We start from the raw sequence: 23,964 nt of genomic DNA, 5'->3' as shown, positions 1-23,964 counted from the left end.
TATTTTTTGCAAATTCGTCCAAATATTTATTTTGTTGTTACTATAATAACTGAAAAGTGTCAGAAATTGTTAAAGCTCATCATTCCAATCATTTTGATGTGTCACATGATACACTTTACTTCTTAAACAAAATACTGATAGAAAATATACACATTTTTTAAATGTTTTTGACGGTTATGCATTGTTTCGTTAAAAAAAAAGGCATAAAACTGAAGATGAAACCTTCCCAACATCTTTCATATCCTTTAAGGCCCAGTCACACCTTGACGTTTTAGCCAGCTTATGCCGATTTTTGGAAAATTAGTGTAAAACGCTGGTACACGTCGAATACGTTATGGGTAAGTTTTGATAACATTGAGAGCACGTTGAAAAACACTGCCATACGTCATAGTACGCTGGCTTTAAACGTTGTACTTTTCGGTTGTCCTCACATTTTCCATGCTTGAAATTTTAAGATTTATGCCAGCGTATGACTCACACGTTCCGCATAACGCTGGCCATAAGTTGTAGCCACGTTACGCGATCGTTGACACATGTCGACACACGTTACTTGTAAGTTACTCATAAGTCGAAACACGTCGAGGTAATGTTTAGCGTACCCGAAACTTATTTATAACCTATGAGTAACGTGTTGTAGGCACGTTACGCGATCGTTGACACATGTCGACACACCTTACTTGTAAGGTACTCATAAGTCGAAACGCGTCAAGGTAATGGTTGATGTCAGTGTTCCAGACTCCCTGGGGTTTTTTTTTTCTTCTTCGGTATGAAGGTGATGTCGACACTTCGATTTCTAGTGCGGTTATAATATAATATAATTAAAAGGCTGCCGCTCAACGATTTAAATCATAACCGCACTAGAAATCGAAGTGCCAACATCACCGTCTTACCGAAGAAAAAAAAAAAAAACAGGGAATCTGGAACACTGACGCTAACCATTACCTTGAGTGTTTCGACTTATGAGCACCTTACAAGTAACTTTTGTCGATGTGTGCCAACGTTCGCATATCGTGCGTACAACTTATTCCCATCGCATGCGGAACCTGTGTCATACGGCAAGTACGTCGTAAAATGTTTAACACGTTTATAATTACAAGACGTACTCCACTTAATACGACGTATGATAGCGTACTTTAGCATTTAAGTCACGCATACCAAACTTACCCATACCGTATTCGACGTGCGCCAGCGTTTTAGACGCATTTTTCAGAGGTCGGCATACGCTGGCAAGATCGCCAAGGTGTGACTGCGATGTTGACACTTCTATTTCTGCGGCGGTTATGATTTGAATCGTTGTGCGGCAGCCTTTTCATAAGCTACGTCACGTCATCGTCGGCGATGCGTGCAGCACGCTATGCATAAGTTAGACTATCGTTGGGCATAGGTTGGGAAGGCGACAACAGGCTCAGCATTCGTTGGTATAAGTTATCTATAACACAACGAAACGTTCTGTCTCCGTTACTAATACGTTATGCATACGACCAACTCGTTATGAAAACGTCCGAATCTTTAAAAAAAAAACATCAAAAGTTCAACGTAAGCCAGCGTTTTACATACATTTTAATGTGTTGCCATTGCTGGCTAAAACGTCAAGGTGTGACTGGGCCTTTAGGGATGTCTAAAGGATACAAAAATGTATATAAACAACAGTTGGCAGACCAAAAATGCGAACTCAGATTTTTCAACATATGACCCCACACTATGTCCACCAAGTTTCGTCAAAATCTGTCCGTAACTTTTCGAGAGATCCTGCTGACAGACAGACATGGGTGAAACCATTACCTCCATCCACCTTTGGTTGGGTTACAGGGATGAATAGGTGGAATTAGTCTTGAATCAGTGGATGGATGAGTGGATTAATTATTATTTTTTTAACATGCTTTTTGACTTCTTTTTTTTCTTGCTTTTTTTTTTTTTCTTTCCTTTTTTTTTTTCTTCCCAGTGGAGAGAAGTACATGGGAATGTGGCTGGATGACAACAGACATGGTCAGGGTGTTGTTGTTAGCCAGTTTGGCCTCTACTACGAAGGAATATTCAGCATGAACAAGATGGCGGTACGGTTTGTGTGGATTCTTCAGTGTAAAATAATCCTGCTTTACCATATCACCTACAAGGGGAGTTAAAAAAGGGTCTTTGTTTGTTTGCTTTGTTTCTTTTTTTTCTAAAAAAGTTGTTCCTGCAAAAGTTGCAAAACCATGAAAGAAGAGGTGTTATTCCTCACCACAAGTTTGTTTTCATGATGAACTATAAGGGCACTCGGTAGAGCGCATACCTCCGCCACGTAATGCCTGATGCACGAGAACATATCGGGCCCAATATATTTTTGAAATATCATGCTATACAGTACTATATCGTTCTTGGCCCTATCTCTCAATGGTGAAGAATCACTTCAAAAATGAAATAATTCTCTTATCCAGATCTGGATTCGGATCTTCAACAAAATCAAATCAATTCGTCTTTGTTACACACCAAACCTGTCCACAACTTTTTGAAATATCGTGCTTGATATCATTTTTGCCCGTGGTTTTGCACAAAGACCCTATATATCATGAGGAATCGCTTTAAAATTCTAGTAGTCAGATCCGGATCCGGATCTTCACCAAAATCTAATCGATTCGTCCTTATCACACACCCAACCTGCCCACCAAATTTCATCTGGTTCCGTCAACAACTTTTTGAGATATCCTGTCCACAAACAGACAGAAAGGAGATGATAATATAACCTCCTCTACTTTCGGTGGCAGAGGTAAATGTCATCCATCTCGCCTTTGTTGATTGAGTGTCACAAAATGTGTGATGACGCAGGATGTGTAAATGCACCTGCGAGTCAGGATGTACGAAGCATTGCACTGTTCTTGGTTTTATCAATTTGCTAATTGACTTAAGTATGTCTTTTGTGCAGAAAGTGCCATTGAGGAGAAAGTAAATAAATAAATGGGTGCAAGATGTGGGCATTATGTCGTGGCACATGTTGCTTGTTGAAAACGTTCATTTAAATCTTCGACATGAAAAGGATATTATTACTTTATCTTCTCAACATAAAATCTTGTTTCACGATTGACATCGACAATTCCACCTCTTTCCGACGCCATCTTGAGGTGCACAGGGATGATTCATGGAATTGGTTTTCTTTTCTGTACAGGTTGCTAAGCAGAGATTATCACCATACAATCGCATGATCGTATTGCAGTGGAATCTGTTGGAAACTTTTTAAAGTGCATCGTTTGACACAGCAACTAAAGTTGTGCTTGCTATTATTTGTCTCGTATTCATTGTCCTAACAGCCAAACAGGTAATTAAGGAATTTTTGTTTTCACACCTGTCTGTCTGTTTGTGAACGAACAGGATATCTCAAAAAGTTGTGCATGGATTCGGACGATATTTTGTGGACAAGTTGGGTGTGTGACGATGACAAAATGATTCGATTTTGGTGAAGATTCAGATACTAGAATTGTAAAGTGATTCTTCACCATTTAGAAATAGGGCCAAAAACGATATTTATTGTTACGAATCTGGCACCCATGAGCACACAACAGACAGGTCCCCGTAGCTCAGTTATTTCGTTAAGTATATGTGTATAGTTAGAATCCATCCCCTGTGTCTAATGGGTGATTAAATGTTCGTGCGCTACGGAGTTATTTTGATAGTCAGGGTTTTCTTTTACATTTTCAACTACTACAACAACAACAACACCTTCACCTCGCTCCATCCTGATGCCATAACGCCCGCGGTGGGTGGAGTTCAATGAAGGACTTGGCGTCTCCCTCAACCAATCAGAGAGATGCGAGCGAGTTTGCCGTCATTCGGCCAATGGGAGCCAACGCAGGACAATATTACTCATCTTCCTGTTTGAGGGGCGGTCCGCCATGACGCCCGCCACGCCTCCCCGGTCCAATAAGCGGACTTGGCGCCCCTTTTGGCCAATCACAGGGAGAACGAGCGGATCGCGCGCCAAAACCGTCCAGTAAGGGGGGGGGCGGGTTACGAGAGGGAGTCCCCTCCCCCCTGGACAGGGAGTGAATAATTGATCAGCGCAATCCGACTGGGGGCAGTTGGGGTTTGCCGGCCGGGTCGTCTCGGATCGCCTCGCCTTGCCTGCTGGCGCTCGCTGCCTTGTCTGCTCTCGCGCTGGTTGGTGTCTGTCCTTCATCCTCCGTCCCTGGTACTTGGAGTGGCATCGTTGTTGCGGGTTCGAGTCCTGCCGTTCCAGAACATCGAAGACCACATGAGGTGGACAGGTCCAAGATAGCTCTGGTCTTCAGCTCACCCTTTCCTTGAGCTGGAAGCCTTCAATAAAGACCTGACGGGGTCCATTTCTGGGTATCTGTGTGTGCGTGTGTGTGTGTCAGTGGGCTCCGTCTATAAGTAGAACTGTTAAGTGCTTGTTGTTGTATATTATTTGTCTTGCTTATTCGGATAACTCTTCCCTTACGTGCTCCCCTCGTCCCCCGACTATTGTTAATAAATTCCCCTCTAGTTGAATGTCCCAGCTCGTCCCTTTCCTTTCGATCATTGGTTTGCCGTGCTGCGAATGGGAATTCGGAGGCCTCATTGCTGCCGTAATCGTGCAATCGGTCCGGCAGGATTCTGGTACTCTCCGCTCGGGGTACGACTCAGATCCGGCTCGGTAACGGCCCGGATCGCGCAGATCCTGCTGAGCGTGAATTTCCCCAGTAGTTTGGACGATGTGGGTATTTAGGAATATTGAAATTGGCAATTGACCCTATCCCACGTGGTCAACCTATTGGCGATCTTCGGTCCGATAAGGGACCCGTGACCTTTCGGATTTATCTGAAAGGTACGACCTAGATTCCGGGTGTTCGGTGGAGCCAACTCTACTGCTCCATCTAGTGGTCGTGCCCGCCACCGAGACCCGGCCCCACAACAAGAGCACAATGTCTCAAAAAAAATTGTGGATGGATTGAGACGAAACTTGGTGGATGAGTTGGTCAGATGCCAAGAACGAGCCGATTCGCTTTTGGTTCAGGTCAGTAGATCTGGCCTATCAGTGGGATACAAAAACGTAAACTGTTCATTCTGGCAGAGGTATGCATTCCACCGAGTGCCATTCTAGTTCTGTATGGAATCTCACCATGCTTTAAAATGGCTTTCCACTGCATTGTGGAACGCGTGCTTTGACATACAGGGCACACAACGGTCCAGGTGAAATGGTGCGACTCAGCATACTGCAAGGGTTGTCCACGACTTTCTCCATGAAACCTTTAAAGATCTCATCCCTCTCAAATTCATTCACACAGCTCACTTATAACCTTCGTTTAAATCCATGAGATCATTTTATTTAGGGATTTTTTTTTTTATTTTGGAAAGTCGTCATTTTCCCAAAGGCCACAGACTCTCATGGAGTTGAAGGTGAAAGTTACAGAATCGTGCATTTCTATAGATTAAGACCCGTGTCAGTCGTGAATTTCACCCATTGGTTTGGAGGAAGTGCACAGGCAATATGGAAGTTGCATCGACCATCTCTCTGACAGAAGCTCTAAAGAACATTGTTTATAATTGTACGACCATAGTGTTGCTTTACTACACACTGTAACTTTTCATAATTGCAAATCTCATCAATTTGTGGGCCACCCTTAGCACCATCTTTTGTGAACAGGTAAGCTCCTAAACTATAAAGACTCCGATAAGCTGGGCTGGCCCACATCTGTTTTAGATTAGGTGCATCTTCAATCAAATGTTTCTATTTTTTGAAGGCAGAGGGGGTTTGTTTTTGTCGGTGCTTTTTAATTGTTTCTGTTTGTGACTTCAGCTCATTACTTTGCCTAAAATATGATTCTTTCCTTTTTTTTGTTGCACTCTTCTGTCATGTTTTTGTGAACCTTTTCTCCGTGGTATCCCAAAACTTTGAGATTAGGTGAACTTGTTTTTGGCTGGTTTACTGCACTGTAAATTTATGTTTCAGATATATTTGTCTGTCACAACTGTAGCTTTGTTTCTGCTTCTACTCGAACTCCGTGGGCTGATGCATTGTTTCTTGGGAATTTAGGAAGCTGTGACTTTAATATTTTTATTTTGTGTAATGTACATTTGCATTGTGTGTCTGCAGGGTCAAGGCATACTTCTTGCAGAGGACAACTCGTGCTTCCAAGGAGAGTTCACAGCAGACCTTGCTCTCAATGGCAAGGTACATGAAGCTGGACAACTGCAAATTGTGTCCCTGAGTTTGGTTAATCGATTAGTTATCGGCTTGGGAGGTGCAAGGGAGATTGGGAACAGAAAGACGAATGGTTATTCGATGAGCCATGTAAGGGTCGTGTGCAAAGTGAGCACAAAACCTTGTGCCCAAAGTTCCTTCGGACAGACAAATTTGTCGTTACTTTTTTATAATTCCTCAAAACCTTTATTTATTTTTTTGGGGGGAAGAATTTTGGGATTATGGTCTTAAAATATATATATTTATATTTTTAATGACGTTTATTTATGTTTCAGTTTTTGATAAGAATGGGATTATTGATAGAGAAACTAAGTATATTAATTGACATCATACACTGACAAATTAACTTGTTAACTGCCAAGACTGTGTTGTATAAACGAGACACGACCTGTTTCACATTGGCATCGAAATCTGAGATCCATATTCGTATGCTTGTTTGCATGATCCTCCTCAGGCAGTTTCATGAGGGGGGGGGTACATTCCTGGACTCGTGAGTCACCACTCTGGACTGGACATGGGCTGGGGGTCACCACTGGAGGGTCACCACACTGGACATGGGCTGGGGGGGAGGGGGTCACCACTCCATCACAGGATACTCGACTGGCTCACTCCAGCAAGCTGGTACTCATTTTGCCGACCTCGGAAGAACGATAGGCTGAGTTAATCCGCCTGGTGTTATTTTGGCATGGCTAGGACTTGAACTCGGGACCCCAGGATCCCAAGCCAACCACCTTAACTGTTGAGCCATCACCAAGCTATATCCTTATTTCCTGTTGATTTGTCCATTGTCAACTTACATCCTCATTGATGTCAGAAGGGCACTTCCTCGTGCCATTGGCCTGCATGACATCTATCACAAGCGCTACTATGAGCCTGATTTGAAAGTTTGTGTGCTCGGTTTTGGCTTCTGCACTCCAATGTTTGCTGTTGTGTCGGCTTGTAACAGTTGGTAAAAAGTTTTGTCGCCTGCCCCTCTGACAAGGTCGGAGACGAGGGACATTAAAATGTGTTATGACCGATCCATCCACGTACTTTTTTTTTTTTGTCTGTGATATTTCAAAAACGCTTGAACATTTAGCTTTCATTTTGCAGATACCTATTCCTCATGACATTATCTCAACCTTATTAGATGATAGCTGTGATTGGCTGAATTCTATTTCCGTAGCAACCATCTCATCTCGACTTGGCTTGTATGCGATATTTCAAAAACCGTTCAAGATGTAGCTTTCATGTTACACAGATCTATTCCTCATACCACCTAAAAGGTGGGGGACCAATAATATCAGCTACTTGTTCACATTACTTGGCTTAAATAAGGTCTTTCCATGTTTTAAATTTTTTTTGTCAGAATTGTTGCATTTGAAATTTTCATGACGACAGAATGCTTTCACATGATATTTATATATCTTTGAATACGAGTGGCAGTAGTGGTTGTGAAGATTGTTTGTGTAGATCTGTAATTTGTTACGCTAATACCTTTGGACTGTCAGGGAATGCTTACCCTTCCCAGTGGGGACCAGCTGGCTGGAAACTTCTCTGGTGTGTGGGGTGGGGAGCTAAAAGTCACTGGAACATTTAGAAAGACCTTCCCTGGGGAGAAAGAAAAATCGACGACAAAACCGTGAGCATTTATCAGAGTAATCTTCAAAATCCTCCATAATGCACCGATTGCAGTTTCTTTGCCATTTTAATTTCTCGCTGCATATTGTGCTGGATTAATGATAGATAAATGTGCCACAGTGTCATAACACCCATGTTTACATTTGGTTTCATTTGGGTGTAATATTTCAGCCTGACTTCCACACTATAGTACGGCTGTCTTGCCAGCAAACGCGCTTAAACCTTCGGGGAAATACTGTTCTGAAAGTTTGGCTTGGCGGTTTATTTCTGAAAGCCACTTGTATCATTACTTGTCTGTGCCTGCCCTCTGACCTCTTCCTAGGCAATGGGGTGACTTGGCTGTGAGTCCAGAGGGAAAATGGAAAGGAGTTTTCGCTGAGTGCTGGGCCTTGCTTGGCTGTGATTCTAAGGGTCAAGGAGACAGTGAGCATGCTTGGGAAGCCATTGCAGTGTACCTGGCAAATGGATGGAGGGATCAAGAGTGCAGGAGGTGTGTGAGAAATTGTAGAAATGTGATTGGCTACAAAGTGGAACAAACATGGAAAACTGACCCTTAGGAAATTTACATTTTCCAGCCATTGTGCCCAGAAATGTAGTCATTTGGCAAAAATAACATTCCGAAACGAAATTAATTCTGTGTCGATGAAAAGCATGAGAGACCACACACCAACCTTATTTTATATGCAACTGATGTAAATAGATTGCATTCCTTTTCTGGCCTTTTTTGATGTAAATCATGGTACATGTGGATGGTGAAATGCAAAGCCGTTTTGCTGCATTGAATCAGACTGGGGAGCATTTTTTTTAGATTGGGGAAGGCTGGTCCTTACAGATTTACAGTATTGGAAATACATAACTTTCAAAATTATGTAATCCGCCCCAAATTGCTTTGCATGCAAGCGCAGAAACTCCAAGTAACGAAGTCGATCAGGATGGCCTGGATGTGCGTCATATGTGCCAGATAAGGATTGTAGCATGAAACTGCTCACCAAGCTTTTAAAGAAGCCAAAAATACTTGGAAACGTACCTGCGAGAAAGGGGTGTGCCTCCACAATGAAAGAATTAGATAACTTTCTGATGAACTCGTTCCAAAAGATATCTTTCAGCCCATACTGCAAAACCTCTCGACCATGTGGGCCGTGCAAGGCCCGAAGATTTGTAGATGGGCGTGTTTTACCCAAACCTTTGCACTTTCTTAACACCATTGAGAAGATCCTAACTTGGTCTTATTGATGCACAGGGTATGTTTAATATGATGATATTTACTATCATTCATGGTGGGGAGGGTGGGAGCTGGAGGAGCTGTGAGAGCTGTTACAAATATATTTTTTGTTTGGTTTTGTGCCCACGAGAAACTAGAACGGCCACTCGGTAGAATGCACATCTCCGCCAGATTGATTTTAGTTTACATTTTGTATCCCACGGATAGGCCGGATCTGGATTCGGACGAACTGAAATTTAATCAGCTTGTTCTTGTCACCTAACCAACTCATCCAACAAATTTCATCCGAATCCATCCACAACTTTTTGAGATATCGTGCTATATATCGTTTTTGCCCTATCTCAATGGTGAAGAACCACTTTAAAAAATTCTCGAATCCGGATCTGGATTCAGATCTTCACCAAAATCTAATAATTTCGTCCATGTCACATACCAAAGTTCTCCATCAAATTTTTCGTCCAATCCGTCCACAACTTTTTGAGATATCCTGTTCACAAACAGAAAAATAGAAAATCACTCTGAGTGACACTTGGCAAAAAAGAACCAAGTAGAACAGCACTTGGTAGAGTGACGCCAGGCTGAACAGTTTACGTTTTGTATCCTACTGATGGGCTGGATCTGAACCAAAATCGAATCCTATTGTTCTCGTCACCGAACCAACTCGTCCAAATAGTTTTGTCACAACTCGTCCACAACTTTTTGAGATATCGTGATACATATACATATGTTTTTGGCCCTATCTCTCAATTTTTTGAAATTAGGCTTATGTTGACCCTTTGACCTTAAAAATAATTGGTGATTGAATTCAGTGACCTGATTTTCAAATCTTGTTCAAATTTCAAGTCAATCGGATGAAAATTGAGGATTTTAGAAATACCACCCAAGTTGTTGACCTTTGGCCTATGTTGACCTAAAAAAATAATTGGTGGTTGAATTCAGTGGCCTGATGTGCAATTACTCTTCAAATTTCAAGTTAATCCGATGGAAATTGATAATTTTAGAAATTATGCCAATATTGACCTCAAAAATAATAGGTGGTTCAATTCAGTGACCTGATGTGCAAATGCTCTTCAAATTTCGAGTTAATCAGATTAAAAGTGACGATTTTAGACATTTGGAAAGGTTGTTGACTTTTGGCCTACGATGACCTTTTGACCTCAAAAAGAAATAGGCTTCTATCGGACCACCATCTCTACCATTTGGTGAAGTTCCGTGAAGATCAGTTTAAAATTGTGACCTATAGGCGATTAAAGGTGAGCGGACAAACTGAAGTGATCAACATATTTGTTAATTTAATTTTGTTTTTTTGCCAAGTAACAGACAGACAGACGGGTGAAAACATAACCTCCATCCACCTTTGGTGGCGGAGGTAATTGTACTAGGTTTTTGCATTTATTGGTGAAAGTACAAGCATTGGTCATGTGTTCTATGTTTTGAGGTTTACAATTTTAATTGAAGTTGAATACAGGAGGTTGTGAAATTAACATCATTTTGAGCAATCCTTTAAATTTTATTATATTTAAGGAATAGACGATCCTGTAAAATTATGAATTTGTGTCTTATGGAATTGTTAGGAACAGAAAATGTGCGTGTGTGCGTGTTTTTTTTTTTAATTTTTATCCACTGCGACCGCTAGCTAATTGTATTAACATTAATCGTATGAACCTGACTTATCTCATCCATCGATATTTGTAATATTTCCTCTATTTCTGAGAGTCCGGTTTACATGAAAGAACAGACCAATTACGGTTAAGCATATTGAAATTGCCACTCCTTCATCTAAAAGCTGAAAACTATGTTTCAAAGACTATTTTAATTACAGATTTCATGCTGGGAAGGGAAGATTAAAAGTGCCCGGCAAGCAGAAGCGAGCCGGTGCAAACATACACACAGCACATGTGCAGAAGGCCTCGTTTAGCATTCATGTCATTTTTTTTAAAGTCATATATTGTGGAAAATGAAGAGAAAAAAATACAAACTCTGGAAACATGGGTGGAATTAAAATGAAATGCTCCATCAAGTCCAGTCATGTGTTGATGCAGCCCACTTTGGTTGTCATGCAAGTTTTCAGAAAGTTAAACATTTGCAGGAGAACTATAAAAGTAGTGTGTAGGTAGTGATATCTTTGTCATGTCGTGAATATTATGGTTTCTGGGAAGTAAATATCCCATGACGATAACAGATGGTAATCAGTCTTCGCTAGTGAAGGCGACTCCATGTGGCAGATTACAGCCCAACAAGACTGAGGATGATATGTGAAATTGGTTCTGTTTATAATATAAGCAGACAAGGAGGAAAGGACCAACTCTCCAACAGCAATGTTAACTACCCCAGGGTATGTTATTTGTGAGAGACGATAATCCAGTAGAGATCTGGCGAATGACCTAGCTGAAAGTGCGGGTGTTAATGTTTGTTCAAGAACAGCTCTCCACGAGCCTCGACTTTGCTTACTAAAAAAAAAAAATATGAAGATGCACTCGTGCAAAGTGGTTTCAGTAGATGTGTAAATCGCCGCCTCTCCTTTTGCTGCCTCAGCAAAGGTTTCAATCCTGGGAAGTCTCACACTGTCACTCTGGAAGGATCATCAAACTAGCCCACCTATCCTTGATTTTACTAAAACTTTAGCCTCTGCTCGTCTCGCCTCTTCTGCTGAAAGGAAAATGGGAAATTTTGAAAGTAGGAGGGGATGAGGTTGGTTTAACGGGGGTAAAAAAAAATAAAGTTTGGATGCGGAATGATCTGAGATGGTGTGAAAAAGCTCTCTTGAAGACCTGGAGGAAATAAAGGTTGAAGAGGATGTGGAAGTTAGTTCCACAGGCAGAAAAAAATAGAGGAACAAATGAGTGGAGGTGAGCAGTGATCCTGGATTTTGGGAGTTTGACCAGAAAGGAGTTGATGGTGAACCGTGTGTGTCCTGCAGGAATCTGGGGAGAGAGAGTGGGGGAGGGGGGGCACAGTACATAAAAAGCAGAGGGTGAAAGACCAGCAAGAAGGTGGTGGAAGACAGAGACCACTCACCTGTCTGTGATGGAAAAGTGACACACTAATTGAATCAGCTTCAGTGTGGGAGTTTCCATTGATCTTGAAGACCTTGGTTTCCACCATGTCAAGCTGAGCAAGACGTCAGCAGGGGAGCCAGCCCAGAGGGGAGAGCAGTACTCGAGCTGTGTATATGAAAGCATTAAAGGTGGATCGGAGTTCAGGTGTGCCAAGGAAGGACTTTGTTTGACAGTTTTTGTTTTCACCGTTTTTTTTTAATGTAACGTGGTGATGGTAGCTGATTTCCAAGCAGATGGAAGATGACCTCGGGCAAATTATAGCGTAAAAGGACAGAGAGGATGTGCAAGAACAGCAGAGCAGATTTTTAGGACATGTGAGCTTTTTCTTTTTTACCCAACACCATAAAAAGATGGACTTTTAATTTGCACAACTTGCCAACATCACACAAATTGCACTCGTAAATTTAACATTGGTTTGAAATCGGGAAGGATTTTTTTTTTTGTCTTGCCTGTCCGGGGGATTTTTTTTCTTCCTTTTTGAATTTTTTTTTTTTTAAACTTGTAGAACCAGGTGTTGTGTGCTTTTTTTTGCTCTGCATGACGGTGATTTTTTTTTTTAATGGATTTTGAGTGTAAGCTTTTGTGGGTTCTTGGCATTAGCAGAGAAAACATTTCACGCTCTGGGAGCCTGAATTTTGACAAGCTCGAGGTGATTCCACAACGATGGGAAGGAGAGCTCACCAATGAGCGGCACCAAGTCATCGAGAACTATTTGTCCAAGGTGTGTCCATAAATCTTACTCGATCACAACACAAACAATCCTCATCCTTCCATGTCTGAATTTTTTGTCGTTACCACTCCCATATATTGCCAGAACTCGAGCTTTTCTCAAAGCCCTACATTCGTGCTATTCCTCTCCCCTAAACCACCGTTCTTTGATTGCACTTGTCATGCCTCTTTTCTTTTCCACTGTCCTCCTTTTCAGGCATGTGACTCTGTGTTACACCCCCTTGGCCGACTTCTAGACATGCTGGTGACCGTGTACCGTGCCACATATGTGGGTGTCGGTGCCAACAAGCGGTTGCTGCGCCAGGCAGTAGAAGAGGTCAAATCTTATGTACGGAGCGTCTTCAAAATTGTCAGGTGCCCATCTGCACGTTTCCCTCAATCTAATTGTGGTTGGGCGCATCATGTATACAATGTGGAATGAGCACAAATGGCCCAATGTTGCTTCTCAGTTGGGAACACTTTCCCCTCATTGCTCTGTTCACCACTCTTTTAGAAGAGCCCGGTCTCATGCAATCTGCTGAAAAGATCAGAAAAAAAGTTAATGAAAACACTTATAATTAATTGGCCTCTACCTTAGATTCCCACCTCCCCTTCTCCATACCTGTGCGTTGATGGTAAAAAATAAAGTAAAATCCTTCCACAAGTACTGTTACGAATCTGGCAGCCATGAGCACTCAACATTCAGGTCCTTGTAGAAGTTATATCGGTAACTGTGTGTTTCTAGTTAGGGTCCCGTTCCTTGTTTAGTGGGTAATTAAGTGTTCGTGCTCTGCGAAGTTATCTCATAGTCAGGCTTTAAATCTTTATATCTGACATCTTGAACAACAACGATAACAACAACACGCCTTCGCCTCGCTTCCTCAACCCGACGCCATAGCGCCCGCGGTGGGCGGAGTTCAAGGCGGAACCTCGCGGCGGCTCTCGCCCAATCGGGGTGATGCGAGCAAGGTTGCCGTCCTTCTACCAATGGGACTCCTCCACTGTGTGAGGGGCGGTCCGCGTGATGTCACCACGCCCCCAGACCAATCAACGGACTTGGCGCCCGTTTTGGCCAGTGACAGCGGCGACGAGCGCATTTGCGCGCCAAACCCGTCCAGTGAGGGAGAGCGGGTCGCGAGGAGGCGTTCCCTCCCCCCCCCCTGGACAAGGAGGGGATAATGATTCGGCGCGATCGGACTGAGCCAGAGAGTGCTGAGACCCGACGATGCGCAAGTGAGGTTGCGATCGGTCCAGCGCAGTTGTTGGGACAGAGTGTGTTGAGTGAGTTACGTGACTGTGCTCGAGTGAGTGACGATCCGCCTGGAGTTTAGTTGGAGTCGAGTGGAGTTCAGTTGTGTTGAGGTCCAGTCAAGGTCGCGTCGCCTGGTTGCCTTGTCAGCCTCGTCGCCTGGTCGTCTCGTCTGGCCTGGCGGCGTTCTGTCTGATCCGCCTTCATGCCGGCTGGCGTCAACCGGCTTCACGCCGGCTGGCATTGTGTTGCGGGTTCGAGTCCCGCCGAACCGGATCATCGAAAACCGCACGAGGCAGGGAGGTGCGAGACAGGCTCTCCCCTTCGGCTCACCTTCCCTCCGAGCTGGAGGGCATCAATAAAAGGCCGGCCGGCCCACTTCGTGTGTGTGTGTGTGTGTGTGTGTGTGTGTGTGTGTGTGCCCGTCTGTTAAGTAGAATTGTTAAGTGCTTGTGTTATTGTACATTGGAATATATTCAGTTGTAATTTGCTCTTTGTCTCCCTTCCCGGTTTTTGCCCATTATTGTAAATAAATTCCCTATTGTTGAATGTCCCAGCTTGTCCTTGTCCTTTCTATCATTGGTGTGCCGTGCTGTGAACAGGAATTAGGAGGCCTCATTGTTGCCGTAATTGTGCAATTGGCCGGCAGGGTTCTGGTACTCTCCGCTCGGGGTATGACTCAGATCCAGCTCGGTAACGGCCCGGATTGTGCAGATCCTGTCGACGGTGAATTTCCCTGGTAGTTGACAACATGGGTAATTAGGTATATTGAAATTGGCAATTGACCTTACCCAACGTGGTCGACCTATTGGCGATCTTCGATCCGATAAGGGACCCATGACCTTTCGGATTTATCTGAAAGGTACGACCTAAATTCCAGGTGTTCGGTGGAGCCTACTCTACTGCTCCCCCGAGCGGCCGTGCTCGCCACCGAGACCCGGCCCCACAACAGTACTACCACAACTTTGGTAAATTTTTCTCTTAATCCCATTCCAACAGAATGAAATTTGATAGAAAACCATGCTCGTTGTCCCAATTGTATACTGTTGGACCCCACTGCTATTTGCGGCTGATAAAATGTGACCTGCTTCTCCACTCATGGCCCTGTGCTTCGCGTATTCGTGGTTTTTTTTGTTTGTTTGTTTGTTTTTTTCACATTTTCGTGGGGCTTTTTTTTTTGGGGGGGGGGTGTATTCACAGCTTTTCATGGACGTATTCATGGTTTTTCACAAGATTTTTGATTTTCCCTTATGAGTCATAAACTGCCGGGAACCTATCCCCCTTTTTGCACGGCTTCGACATTCGCGGCATTTTCCAGGAACATATCCCCCCCCCCCCCTTCCCACGAATAGTGGGCTCCGACAGTACAGAGTCGAGGCCTGTGGATTAGCTTGAACATAAAATGGATCATGGTGCAGCAGAACAAAAGGAGCAGCAGAGGAGAGAGGTGAAAATGCACAACAGCAGGGTTGAGGGACAAGATGGAGAGAGAGACTTAAAGGATAAGGGGGTGTGAGGAAGAATGAGGACTGGGAATGGACAAGATGGATGCAGAAGCAAACCCTTAGGAAGGAAAGTTGGAAAGAGGTTGGCTTGGGGAGTTATCAGGGATATAAAAGATCATGTTTTTGAATGCGGGACAATCTGAGATGCTAGTGAACGGCTTTTATGAAGAGCTGGAGGGAAGAATGAGATTGAAGAGACTGTGGAAGTTAGTTCCACAGATGGGAAAAGGAAGAATGAATGAGTGGAGGTGAGCAGCAATTCTGTAATTTGAAGGGGTTGAGGCGTGGGGGTGGGGGGGGGCTAGGGTTAGTATGTCACCCTAGTTGCAGCCAACTAAACTGTCGTCTATACGAGCAATAATGTTCTCATCTGATGTGCCCCTGCAACTGGCATGCCACACGTTTTCATCACTACAAGAAATGTGCATCAAGACCTTTTGGCACTTGGCATCAATAAAGCTCGTGAACCTGATGGAGACAGTTCTAGCTAAGTTTTACAAATTATCTCTCTCCTCCATCAACTATTACTCGTTTTGGAAACCGGTTTCTGTTTCTCCAGTACCAAAGGTAATTTTCAGACCCTGTTATTGACCACCCAATAGCTCTTGCACCTATTATCTCCAAGGTCATGTAAAATATGATAGGCCAAAAAGCTGCCTCCTGTATCCAAGTTCGTTGCATTTTCTTGTATTCCTTTGGAATCCCTGGCCATTGGCTTGTTGAGGTTTCTTCTGTTCTTTCCTGGAAGCCTCATATCACCATCATTGCGAGAAAGACATCCAGGAAGCTTGGCCTTGCTATTTCGAGCTTGGAATATTTTGCATCTAACGAGCACCGTTCTCTTGACAAAGCCCAGAAGCCCATGGAAGAATGCTGTTCTCACATCTTGGGCGATGCTCCTCCTCTTCTTCACATTTTTTTGATGGCATGCAAAAGCCGTCAGATTGATTGATTGATTGATAACTCCCTTGCTTATTTCCAGCTTCCAGCCTCTGGCTCACTGTCGAGTGGTCTAATCACGGTTGGTTGTTTTTTTTTTTTTTAGCTCGCCTGTTCGAAGAACAGAGAGCTATAGCGATACCCCCGGCGTGAGCGTCAGCGTGAGCATGAAAATGTTAAAGTTTTTGGTGCAAGTTATTTCTTTTCTCATGTTTTTATCTTCCACACTATTTTTTTACTGATTACAATCAACAAATACATATATTGCTTTAAAATTATTTGGATCAGACTTCACTGCAATGCTTTATAAAAAAATATTATTAGACTAGTCTTTTAAAAACGATGAATGTATAAACAGGCGAGCATTGGGTGGCTTTGACACCAACTCTGGTTTAAAATTGCTGCCGGCATGGTTGCTATTCGGCAAAATTGGCCAGTGGAGTCCCTGCTCCAATGGTTCTCTCGCTACAAACTCTCTTGGCCTTGACACGTCACCCATATTGTATCACAATTACTTTTCTAACGAGGCAACACACATCCTCTTTCAACCGGCATGCAGTTAAGCTTTGGAATAATTTACTTTTCTCAGTTGTTTGTCTTTAACCTACAACCCCCAACTCTGAGACTGATCAACAGATTTGTTTTCTTTTGATTGTCATTTGGCTTCTGTGTTACTTACTGTTGAAGGGGGTAGGGGGTATGGGGGGAGGGCATTTACCTGACTGAGCTTGTCACCCTCCAGTGAAACAAGCAATTAAAAAAAGAAAGTCTGGATTGTCCAAGAGCAGAGTGTCTGCCCTATACTTGTCATTTTCAGCATTGTACCGCATTCGCTTCCCTGCTAAAAGGTGAAGATGTGGGTTCACACCTCAGGGTCAACCCCACTCTGCACATAATAAATAGATGTGCCCCTAATGTGTTGTAATAAAGTGCTGCTGAATGCTGTGAGACCTTGTCTCAGACCTTTTGATGAACAACTTTTGTACAGTATTCGCTTCCTTTCCCATTCTCTTCCCCATCCGCACCACATGACCAGCCCACTTCACCAAGCTTCTTACCAATCTCCCCGTCAAGCTGATTTGACGAGGAGATTGGTGAGGGATAATGATCAAATCATTGATCCAAAAAAACATCCAAGTTATTTGCATTTAGAAAAATGCTTCGGGGAGCGTGAGAGGGGAGAGAATCTAGGCCTCGGGAAGATGATGTTCATGTATTTGTCAATTATTACTTTTTGTCTGTCTTACTTGCCCTCCTTTTTTTGGTCTTACAGGGTGTTCCAAAAAGATCCGGACAACTTTGGTTGTTAATATTTTTAGAGCCACAAATGACACAACGATACCCTTGGATTTATATGATACAGAAACTCATCAAGTTTTGTGCACATCATCAATACACTTCAATATGAGCTCCGTCTGTCACGCGCAGGACATCAAGGTAGTACACGACTTCTTGCCACGTTCGGCTCAGCATATTTGCGTCCACCAGTGTGCATGCAGCTGTGATCCGAGAAGAAAGATCCTGGAGTTTTGCCACCTTGGAGTTGTAGACAACAGCTTTGACCAAACCCCCACAGAAAAAAATAAATCGAGGGAGGGGGTTTAAGTCTGGTGATCATGGGGACCAGGTGGTTGGTCCGTCTCAGCCAATCCAGCGACGTGGAAATTTTTCATTCTGGAGGGCTCAAATGATTCAGGCCGAATGAGGGGAAGTGCCATCATGTTGAAAAAATGATATCAGGTTGCAGGTCTTCAATCTTTGAAAAGGCGAATCCTTCCAGCATGGTCACGTAAATTGTTGAGGTCACCGTGTCCTCTGCAAAGGAAAATGGACCCACCAAACGGTCATGGAGAAGGCCACACCACACATTGACGTTTGGTCTGTCATGAATGTGTTCAATCACCACATGGGGGTTTTCAGAGCCCCAGAGCCTCACACTGTGCTGGTTGACATTCCTCTTTGAACATGACCTTTCTCAGGTAATCTTCGTCATCCTCTTCGCGAATGAGGATTTCCAAGGCAGACGCCTTGTGTTTGAGTTACTGCAGAATCAGCACCTTATCGGCACAAATCTTCGGTCTTCTATGCAAATTCCTGTGTGCATTGCTGGTTGGTAGTCCCATTTCTCTGGATGCGTGTCAAATTGATTTTCTGGGACTTTGTTGAAATGATTCACGTACTCGTTCAACGTCTGCTGCACTTGTGCTTGGTTGACCGATACCTTTCTGTTTCTGACAACTTCCAGTCTCCTTCAACCTCTTGTGCCACCACTCTCTGATACTAGTCTGCAATGGCGGATTCCTTCCATACCTTATATGGAAATTACGCTGAACTTGTGTGTCAGACCTTGTCTGAACCATTCGACGCACCAAGCTTTCACCTGTGGAGTCACCATTTTGTTTCACATTGAATCAACAGACCTGAAAAGAAAGAAAACTTTGAGTTTCTGTATCGTATAAAATAAAGGTTATCGTATCATTTGTGGTGCTAAATATTTCAACAACCAAAGTTGTCTAGGTCTTTTTGGAACACCCTGTACTTCCTCTCCTCCCCTCTTGCTCATTCTCTCTTCTTTTCCTGTTTGTTCATTCCCTTGTTTGTTGCATCCACCTGTTGCCCTACTGTCAGTGCTTTGGCCTTTTACTTTCTGTTGCTTCATTATTGCAGAGTTTAGATTTTGAATTCAATTCCCCCCCCCTTTTTTTTTTTTTTTCAAAAATTTAGCATTTCTTTGTCATTTGCAACAAATAAGCTTTCTATTCCCACTTCAGAATGTAACAGCATAAATGTCTGCATTGCTCTACTTAAACTTTCACAGTGGAATTCCTGAGATACTTTATTGTAACCATCTTCTTTATAACTGCTCAGCTTTACTGAGGCTGTCACATTGATCTGGGAGGGAGCCTTACAATTGTTTCTAAAATAAAACATTTGGTGCACTCATCTTTGTGAAATGTAAGATTAATTTATTGAGAATTCATTTTCATGAAAGTCTTTTGTAGCATGGTAGTGATGCCCCCTTTTCATTTTATTCCAATCATTATTGGACAGGGGCCGCCTTCGTCATCACCCCGTGCATGCGAAAGGGAAAAGTGTGGTTCAGCAATTGGTTCACTTGTCTGTCGGTCGGTCGGTCAATCGATCAATCCTTCTGTCCACAAACGTCGGTTCCTGATCGAGGAACAACTTAATTTCAATTGAATGTTATATTTTGAACACGAATCTGAACTTGAATCGGAAAACAAACCTAAAATTTAGCAGTAATTTGGCTCCAAATTCAGCCCGATTGTGCATGCGCAGAGAGGAGCGAGATTTTTTTCCTGTCTGCCTGCCTATCTGGCAAACAGACCAAGTTTTACGTCATTCCAAACAGGAAACTTGCTGTTTTTAAGGACTTAAACAACAGGTATGCATACCTAACGTGTAACGTGTTAAATAAGGTGGTGTAAAAGGCTCTGCATCAATGACTGTAACCTTCTGGAATAATTTTTTTCCGACAACCTTTAAAATCTTTTTTAAAATTTTATTCGAATTATGTACTTGAACAGAACACAAATCGCCTTTCTTGGCACTTTGAAAACACCAGTTTAGCAGCGCTTGGACAAAATAATGTGGCATTTTCTGTCGTCATGACCACTCAAATTTGTCGCTCGTAGACGCCGTCCATGTCTTTGTTGAAAATGCATTTTAACTTTCTTTAAATTTTCTTCACATTTCATGGATGTCATCACTGCTATTGGTTGAAGTGGCAGCATGTTTACTTTTGGTTGTCCTGCACATTACATGTGCACTGATGATGATTTTTTTTTTAAATTAAATCCTCCTTGAACTACATTGAACTTATTGTTTTTTCAAGGCTAATGACTGATGCTTCGGGTAACATTGAAAGAAAACAGAAAAAGGGCATTTGGCCTGTCACGTCGCAATTGACCACAACTTCAAATTGCTTCGATACAAATCCACAAACCTTCATATTTGATGACAGATGCAGCCCTGATCATATTTTGCTTCTACGGCTTGTAAAGGTTGTGCACTTCGTTCCTTCGGGATTCTGTTTATTTTCCCTGCTCAAATTTCACTCGCAGATTCCTTTTTCCTGAGCTCCCTGAAGGACGGTTTGTGCCGCAGAACGAAAGCAGCAATGAGTTGCCATCTGACGTGAAGGTCAAACAACAATGCCCAACCACTGGGTGAGGCCCTCATTCATTGTCTTGCATCACCTCCACCTGTAACCTTGCCCACTGTGTACACAGCATACAAAAAATAATGGTGGGGATCACCGAATGAGGACTGATCATATTATTGTGACATCTCATTGTTTGCTGTGCAGACCCATGGTGACCCACTATGGACTCGTCCTGCCCATCCTGTTGCCACGCCTCTACCCACCACTCTTCACAATCTACGCACTACAGCACGAGTGCAGGGATGAGCTATATTGGGAACGAGTGTTGCGTCTCAACAAGCAGTCTGATGTCGGCCTGCTTTCCTTCCTGGGTGTGCAGCAGTGAGTGTTTACGAGGCTTCACACCTTGCACCCCCAAATGACTGCATATGCTTTCCACCTGGACCATTGAACTTAAACAAAATTGCACAATTCCTATTGGAATCCCAGCCTTTATGTGAATATGTAGTTTCTTCTTTGGTTCCTGTGACATCTAAAGGCAAACCGTGTATTGCAATGTTTCTTTACCTACGAATCTCTCAGCCAATCCATGTCGTGGATATATTTTTTAATTGCCTGATATTTGCACTTTGTCGTCTTGAGATGAGCAATCTTTCACCAAGTGTACTTTGCTGCAATATTTTAAACGGATTTTTATTTTTTAATATAATTTTCATTTTCAGGATGTTTTGGCCGATTGATGAATCCTTGCTGCTTGAAGGGAGGCAGGTGTGCAAACACTTTGGGTTTGTATGATTATTGTGTGCATGATGAGTTGAAATGTGTGGAAAAGAGTGGGACCCTCTCTTTTGTATTCATACTTGCATATACTGTACATACCGGACGTAGTGGCGTGCGCCTGTAATCCGGCAACTCGGAGACTTGGGTTGGAGGATCGCTTGAGGACGGGTGCTCTGTGCTGGGCCGTGCTATGAGAGGGTGTAGCGCAGCCCGGAATCATGGCGAAACCCAATCCTTATCCCTGTGTCGTAAGAAGCGACCAGGGTTGTGTCAGGAAGGGCATCCGGCGTAAAACCTGTGCCAAATCGGTATGCGGATCATAACGGATGATCCGCTGTGGCGACCCCTAACGGGAGCAGCCGAAAGACGAACACAACTTGCATATACTGTACATTGCCACCCATCATCATGGCTTCAAGCATCTGAATCACCTATACTACCCCTCCCCCCCTCTTCCCTGCTTAATCTGCCCCACATCTGTGGATGTATTTTGTGATAAAATGTAACGAAGGGGTTACTTTAGCATGGGGGTATGTGGATCCGATTTCCCCTCTACCTCACATCCCTCTTTGTTCTTATCTTCTCGTTCACCACGGTCCTTCATCTCCCCTGGGGGCCAACCTCTGCTCAAGGGGACGTGGAGTGCTCCAACCCCGAAAGGACGGTGAAGCGCTTCCGATATGCTCCGCCTGGGGTCTTCAAAGAGCTGAAGCAGCGGTAGGGTAGGGAGTTTTTACAGTTTGAGTGGGAATTGGAGCCCGTAGTGATCGAGTCAAAGGTAGTTAGAACTGGCATTGAAAAGTGGTTACTTCATTTCATTCACTTGAAAATCTCTGTTCAAGTATAGTGCTGCATTTGTCCACACGTGGATACGGCAAGCTTCTTTGTGCCTCTCAATGGTCATGCAAGCGGCCGCCATCTTCTTACTGACACCGGTGTTTCTTTTATTTCTTGATCCTCTCTCCTGGGCTTTATTTTTTGAGCCCTGCCAATCCTAATATGTGTGTGTGTGCTTGTTTGCGTGTTTTCGTGCTAGATAATGTTGTGTCCTTGTTTTAATACAATTTAATAAATTATCATGCGTAAAGCTGCCATTTCGCTTCTGTCTCGGCAGAAAAAGTTACACGAGCATATCAAATCCTTTGGTGCAGACTCAAACCGCGGTCACATGACTGTCCGTGAAGCCCAGTTTAAATTTGGCCAAATGATTGCTTTGTAATCTTGATGGCATGCAAGCCCAGTGAGTGCATCCATGGTCCACCAAGTCTTGGTCACACTACAGGCTGCATTCGTTGTAAAGATTATCTGTAAGTAATGTGATGTGCATAACCGGAACTGTGCTTGTGCCTCAACATAATGCACGCAGCGCTTACGTGTAAACAGCTTTGTAATACTCGGCACAACCTGCAGGTATAAATTTAGGATAAGATGCAACCTGTTGTTCATTATTTGAAAAAAAAAATGGTTTCTCCTGACAGAGGTTGTCCACAATCCGTGATGAGTGTTTTGCATCAGCTGTGGATTCTCTGCAACAAATCAGGTGGGCTGGCCACATCAATGCTGTCGTAACTTACTATTTTGATTTTTCTTATATATATATATATATATATATATATATATATATATATATATATATATATATATATATATTTTTTTTTTTTAACATACTTTTTGCACAGAAAACAGTACATTCTTCTGAAAAACCTACGGACATGCTTCACAAAGCTTTAGATTGACATTGCTTCCTTGTATGTTGATTGCAGGTGACAGTCTTTTATTATACAAGGTTATAGGAATGGGGGATTCATGGGCACTGTAGAGCCATGGTTTGTTCATTGTTTTTTTTTTTGATTTAAGGCTTGTTTGTTATATGCCATTAGTTTCATTAATCTGACATTGTTTGTTATTTCAAGTTGAAAACTGAAGTTTTTCTCCTTCATAAAATTTTGGATCTTACTAAGATTGAACCTTGGGGTGTCGTCAAATTTTTATGCAAAGAACGTGTCGCCTCAAAAGAGATCCGCAAACGCATCCTGACCATTTAAGATGAAGTTATGTGTTCGTATTACACAGGAGTCGAATGCGTGACTGACTTCAAGCGTGGACTCTAGTCCTTTGAAGATGACCCCAGATAAGGTTGGGCGACGGATGCGACCGGCCAGAAAAACTTGACCTGATCGAGGTAGTGATCATGGAGGGTCATCTCGTTGAGGTCACCGAACTGTGCAAAAGAACTTTGAGTTTCTCAAGCTCGCCATTTCACCACCAACCTCAAGCATTCACCCAGGTCCAAGGTCTCAGAAAGATGGTCCCCCAACAAAACCTCAGCTCTTACAATTAATATCAATGGCTGACGTGTCACTCAGTTCTTGAACGGTGCAACGCAGATCCAGCCGACTTTATTACTTGGCTGGCAACTAATGTCGACCATGTGATTTAACTCTTGGAATCCAGAAACCAAATTGAAATCCATGCATTTGAATGCCCAAGGGATCACTGCTTTACAAGAAGCTTTGCATCCAACCCTCAGTCGGCTATATGAGTTTTTCATTCTTCTGGGATGTTAAGACAATCATATTTG

At 43.1% G+C, this 23,964-nt stretch overlaps 2 protein-coding genes across 10 annotated transcripts in view; one reads left to right on the top strand and one right to left on the bottom strand.

Moving 5' to 3' along the window:
- The window catches only part of ALS2 (alsin Rho guanine nucleotide exchange factor ALS2), a 276,431-nt gene that overhangs the window by 96,747 nt on the left and 155,720 nt on the right, over nucleotides 1–23,964 (top strand). For 8 of the 9 annotated variants that reach the window (XM_085869620.1, XM_085869617.1, XM_085869621.1 and 5 more), the window contains 10 exons: nucleotides 1,943–2,054; nucleotides 6,068–6,145; nucleotides 7,666–7,796; nucleotides 8,118–8,285; nucleotides 12,677–12,797; nucleotides 13,002–13,159; nucleotides 20,563–20,667; nucleotides 20,808–20,984; nucleotides 21,326–21,371; nucleotides 22,862–22,923. In XM_085869620.1, the coding sequence (XP_085725746.1) occupies nucleotides 1,943–2,054; nucleotides 6,068–6,145; nucleotides 7,666–7,796; nucleotides 8,118–8,285; nucleotides 12,677–12,797; nucleotides 13,002–13,159; nucleotides 20,563–20,667; nucleotides 20,808–20,984; nucleotides 21,326–21,371; nucleotides 22,862–22,923 (1,158 nt within the window). The remainder of the gene's footprint in view (nucleotides 1–1,942; nucleotides 2,055–6,067; nucleotides 6,146–7,665; nucleotides 7,797–8,117; nucleotides 8,286–12,676; nucleotides 12,798–13,001; nucleotides 13,160–20,562; nucleotides 20,668–20,807; nucleotides 20,985–21,325; nucleotides 21,372–22,861; nucleotides 22,924–23,964) is intronic. The other variant, XM_085869622.1, reaches the window with a different exon arrangement.
- The window catches only part of JMJD4 (jumonji domain containing 4), an 84,076-nt gene that overhangs the window by 30,942 nt on the left and 29,170 nt on the right, over nucleotides 1–23,964 (bottom strand). The window lies entirely within an intron of this gene.

Source organism: Eptatretus burgeri, chromosome 2 (genome assembly GCF_056783735.1).
Source record: "Eptatretus burgeri isolate ZD-2024b chromosome 2, Ebu_testis_v1, whole genome shotgun sequence".
In the NCBI taxonomy this organism is placed as follows: Eukaryota; Metazoa; Chordata; class Myxini; order Myxiniformes; family Myxinidae; genus Eptatretus; species Eptatretus burgeri.
Note: the sequence above shows the minus strand (reverse complement) of the source record. Positions and strands in the feature narration are given on the sequence as shown.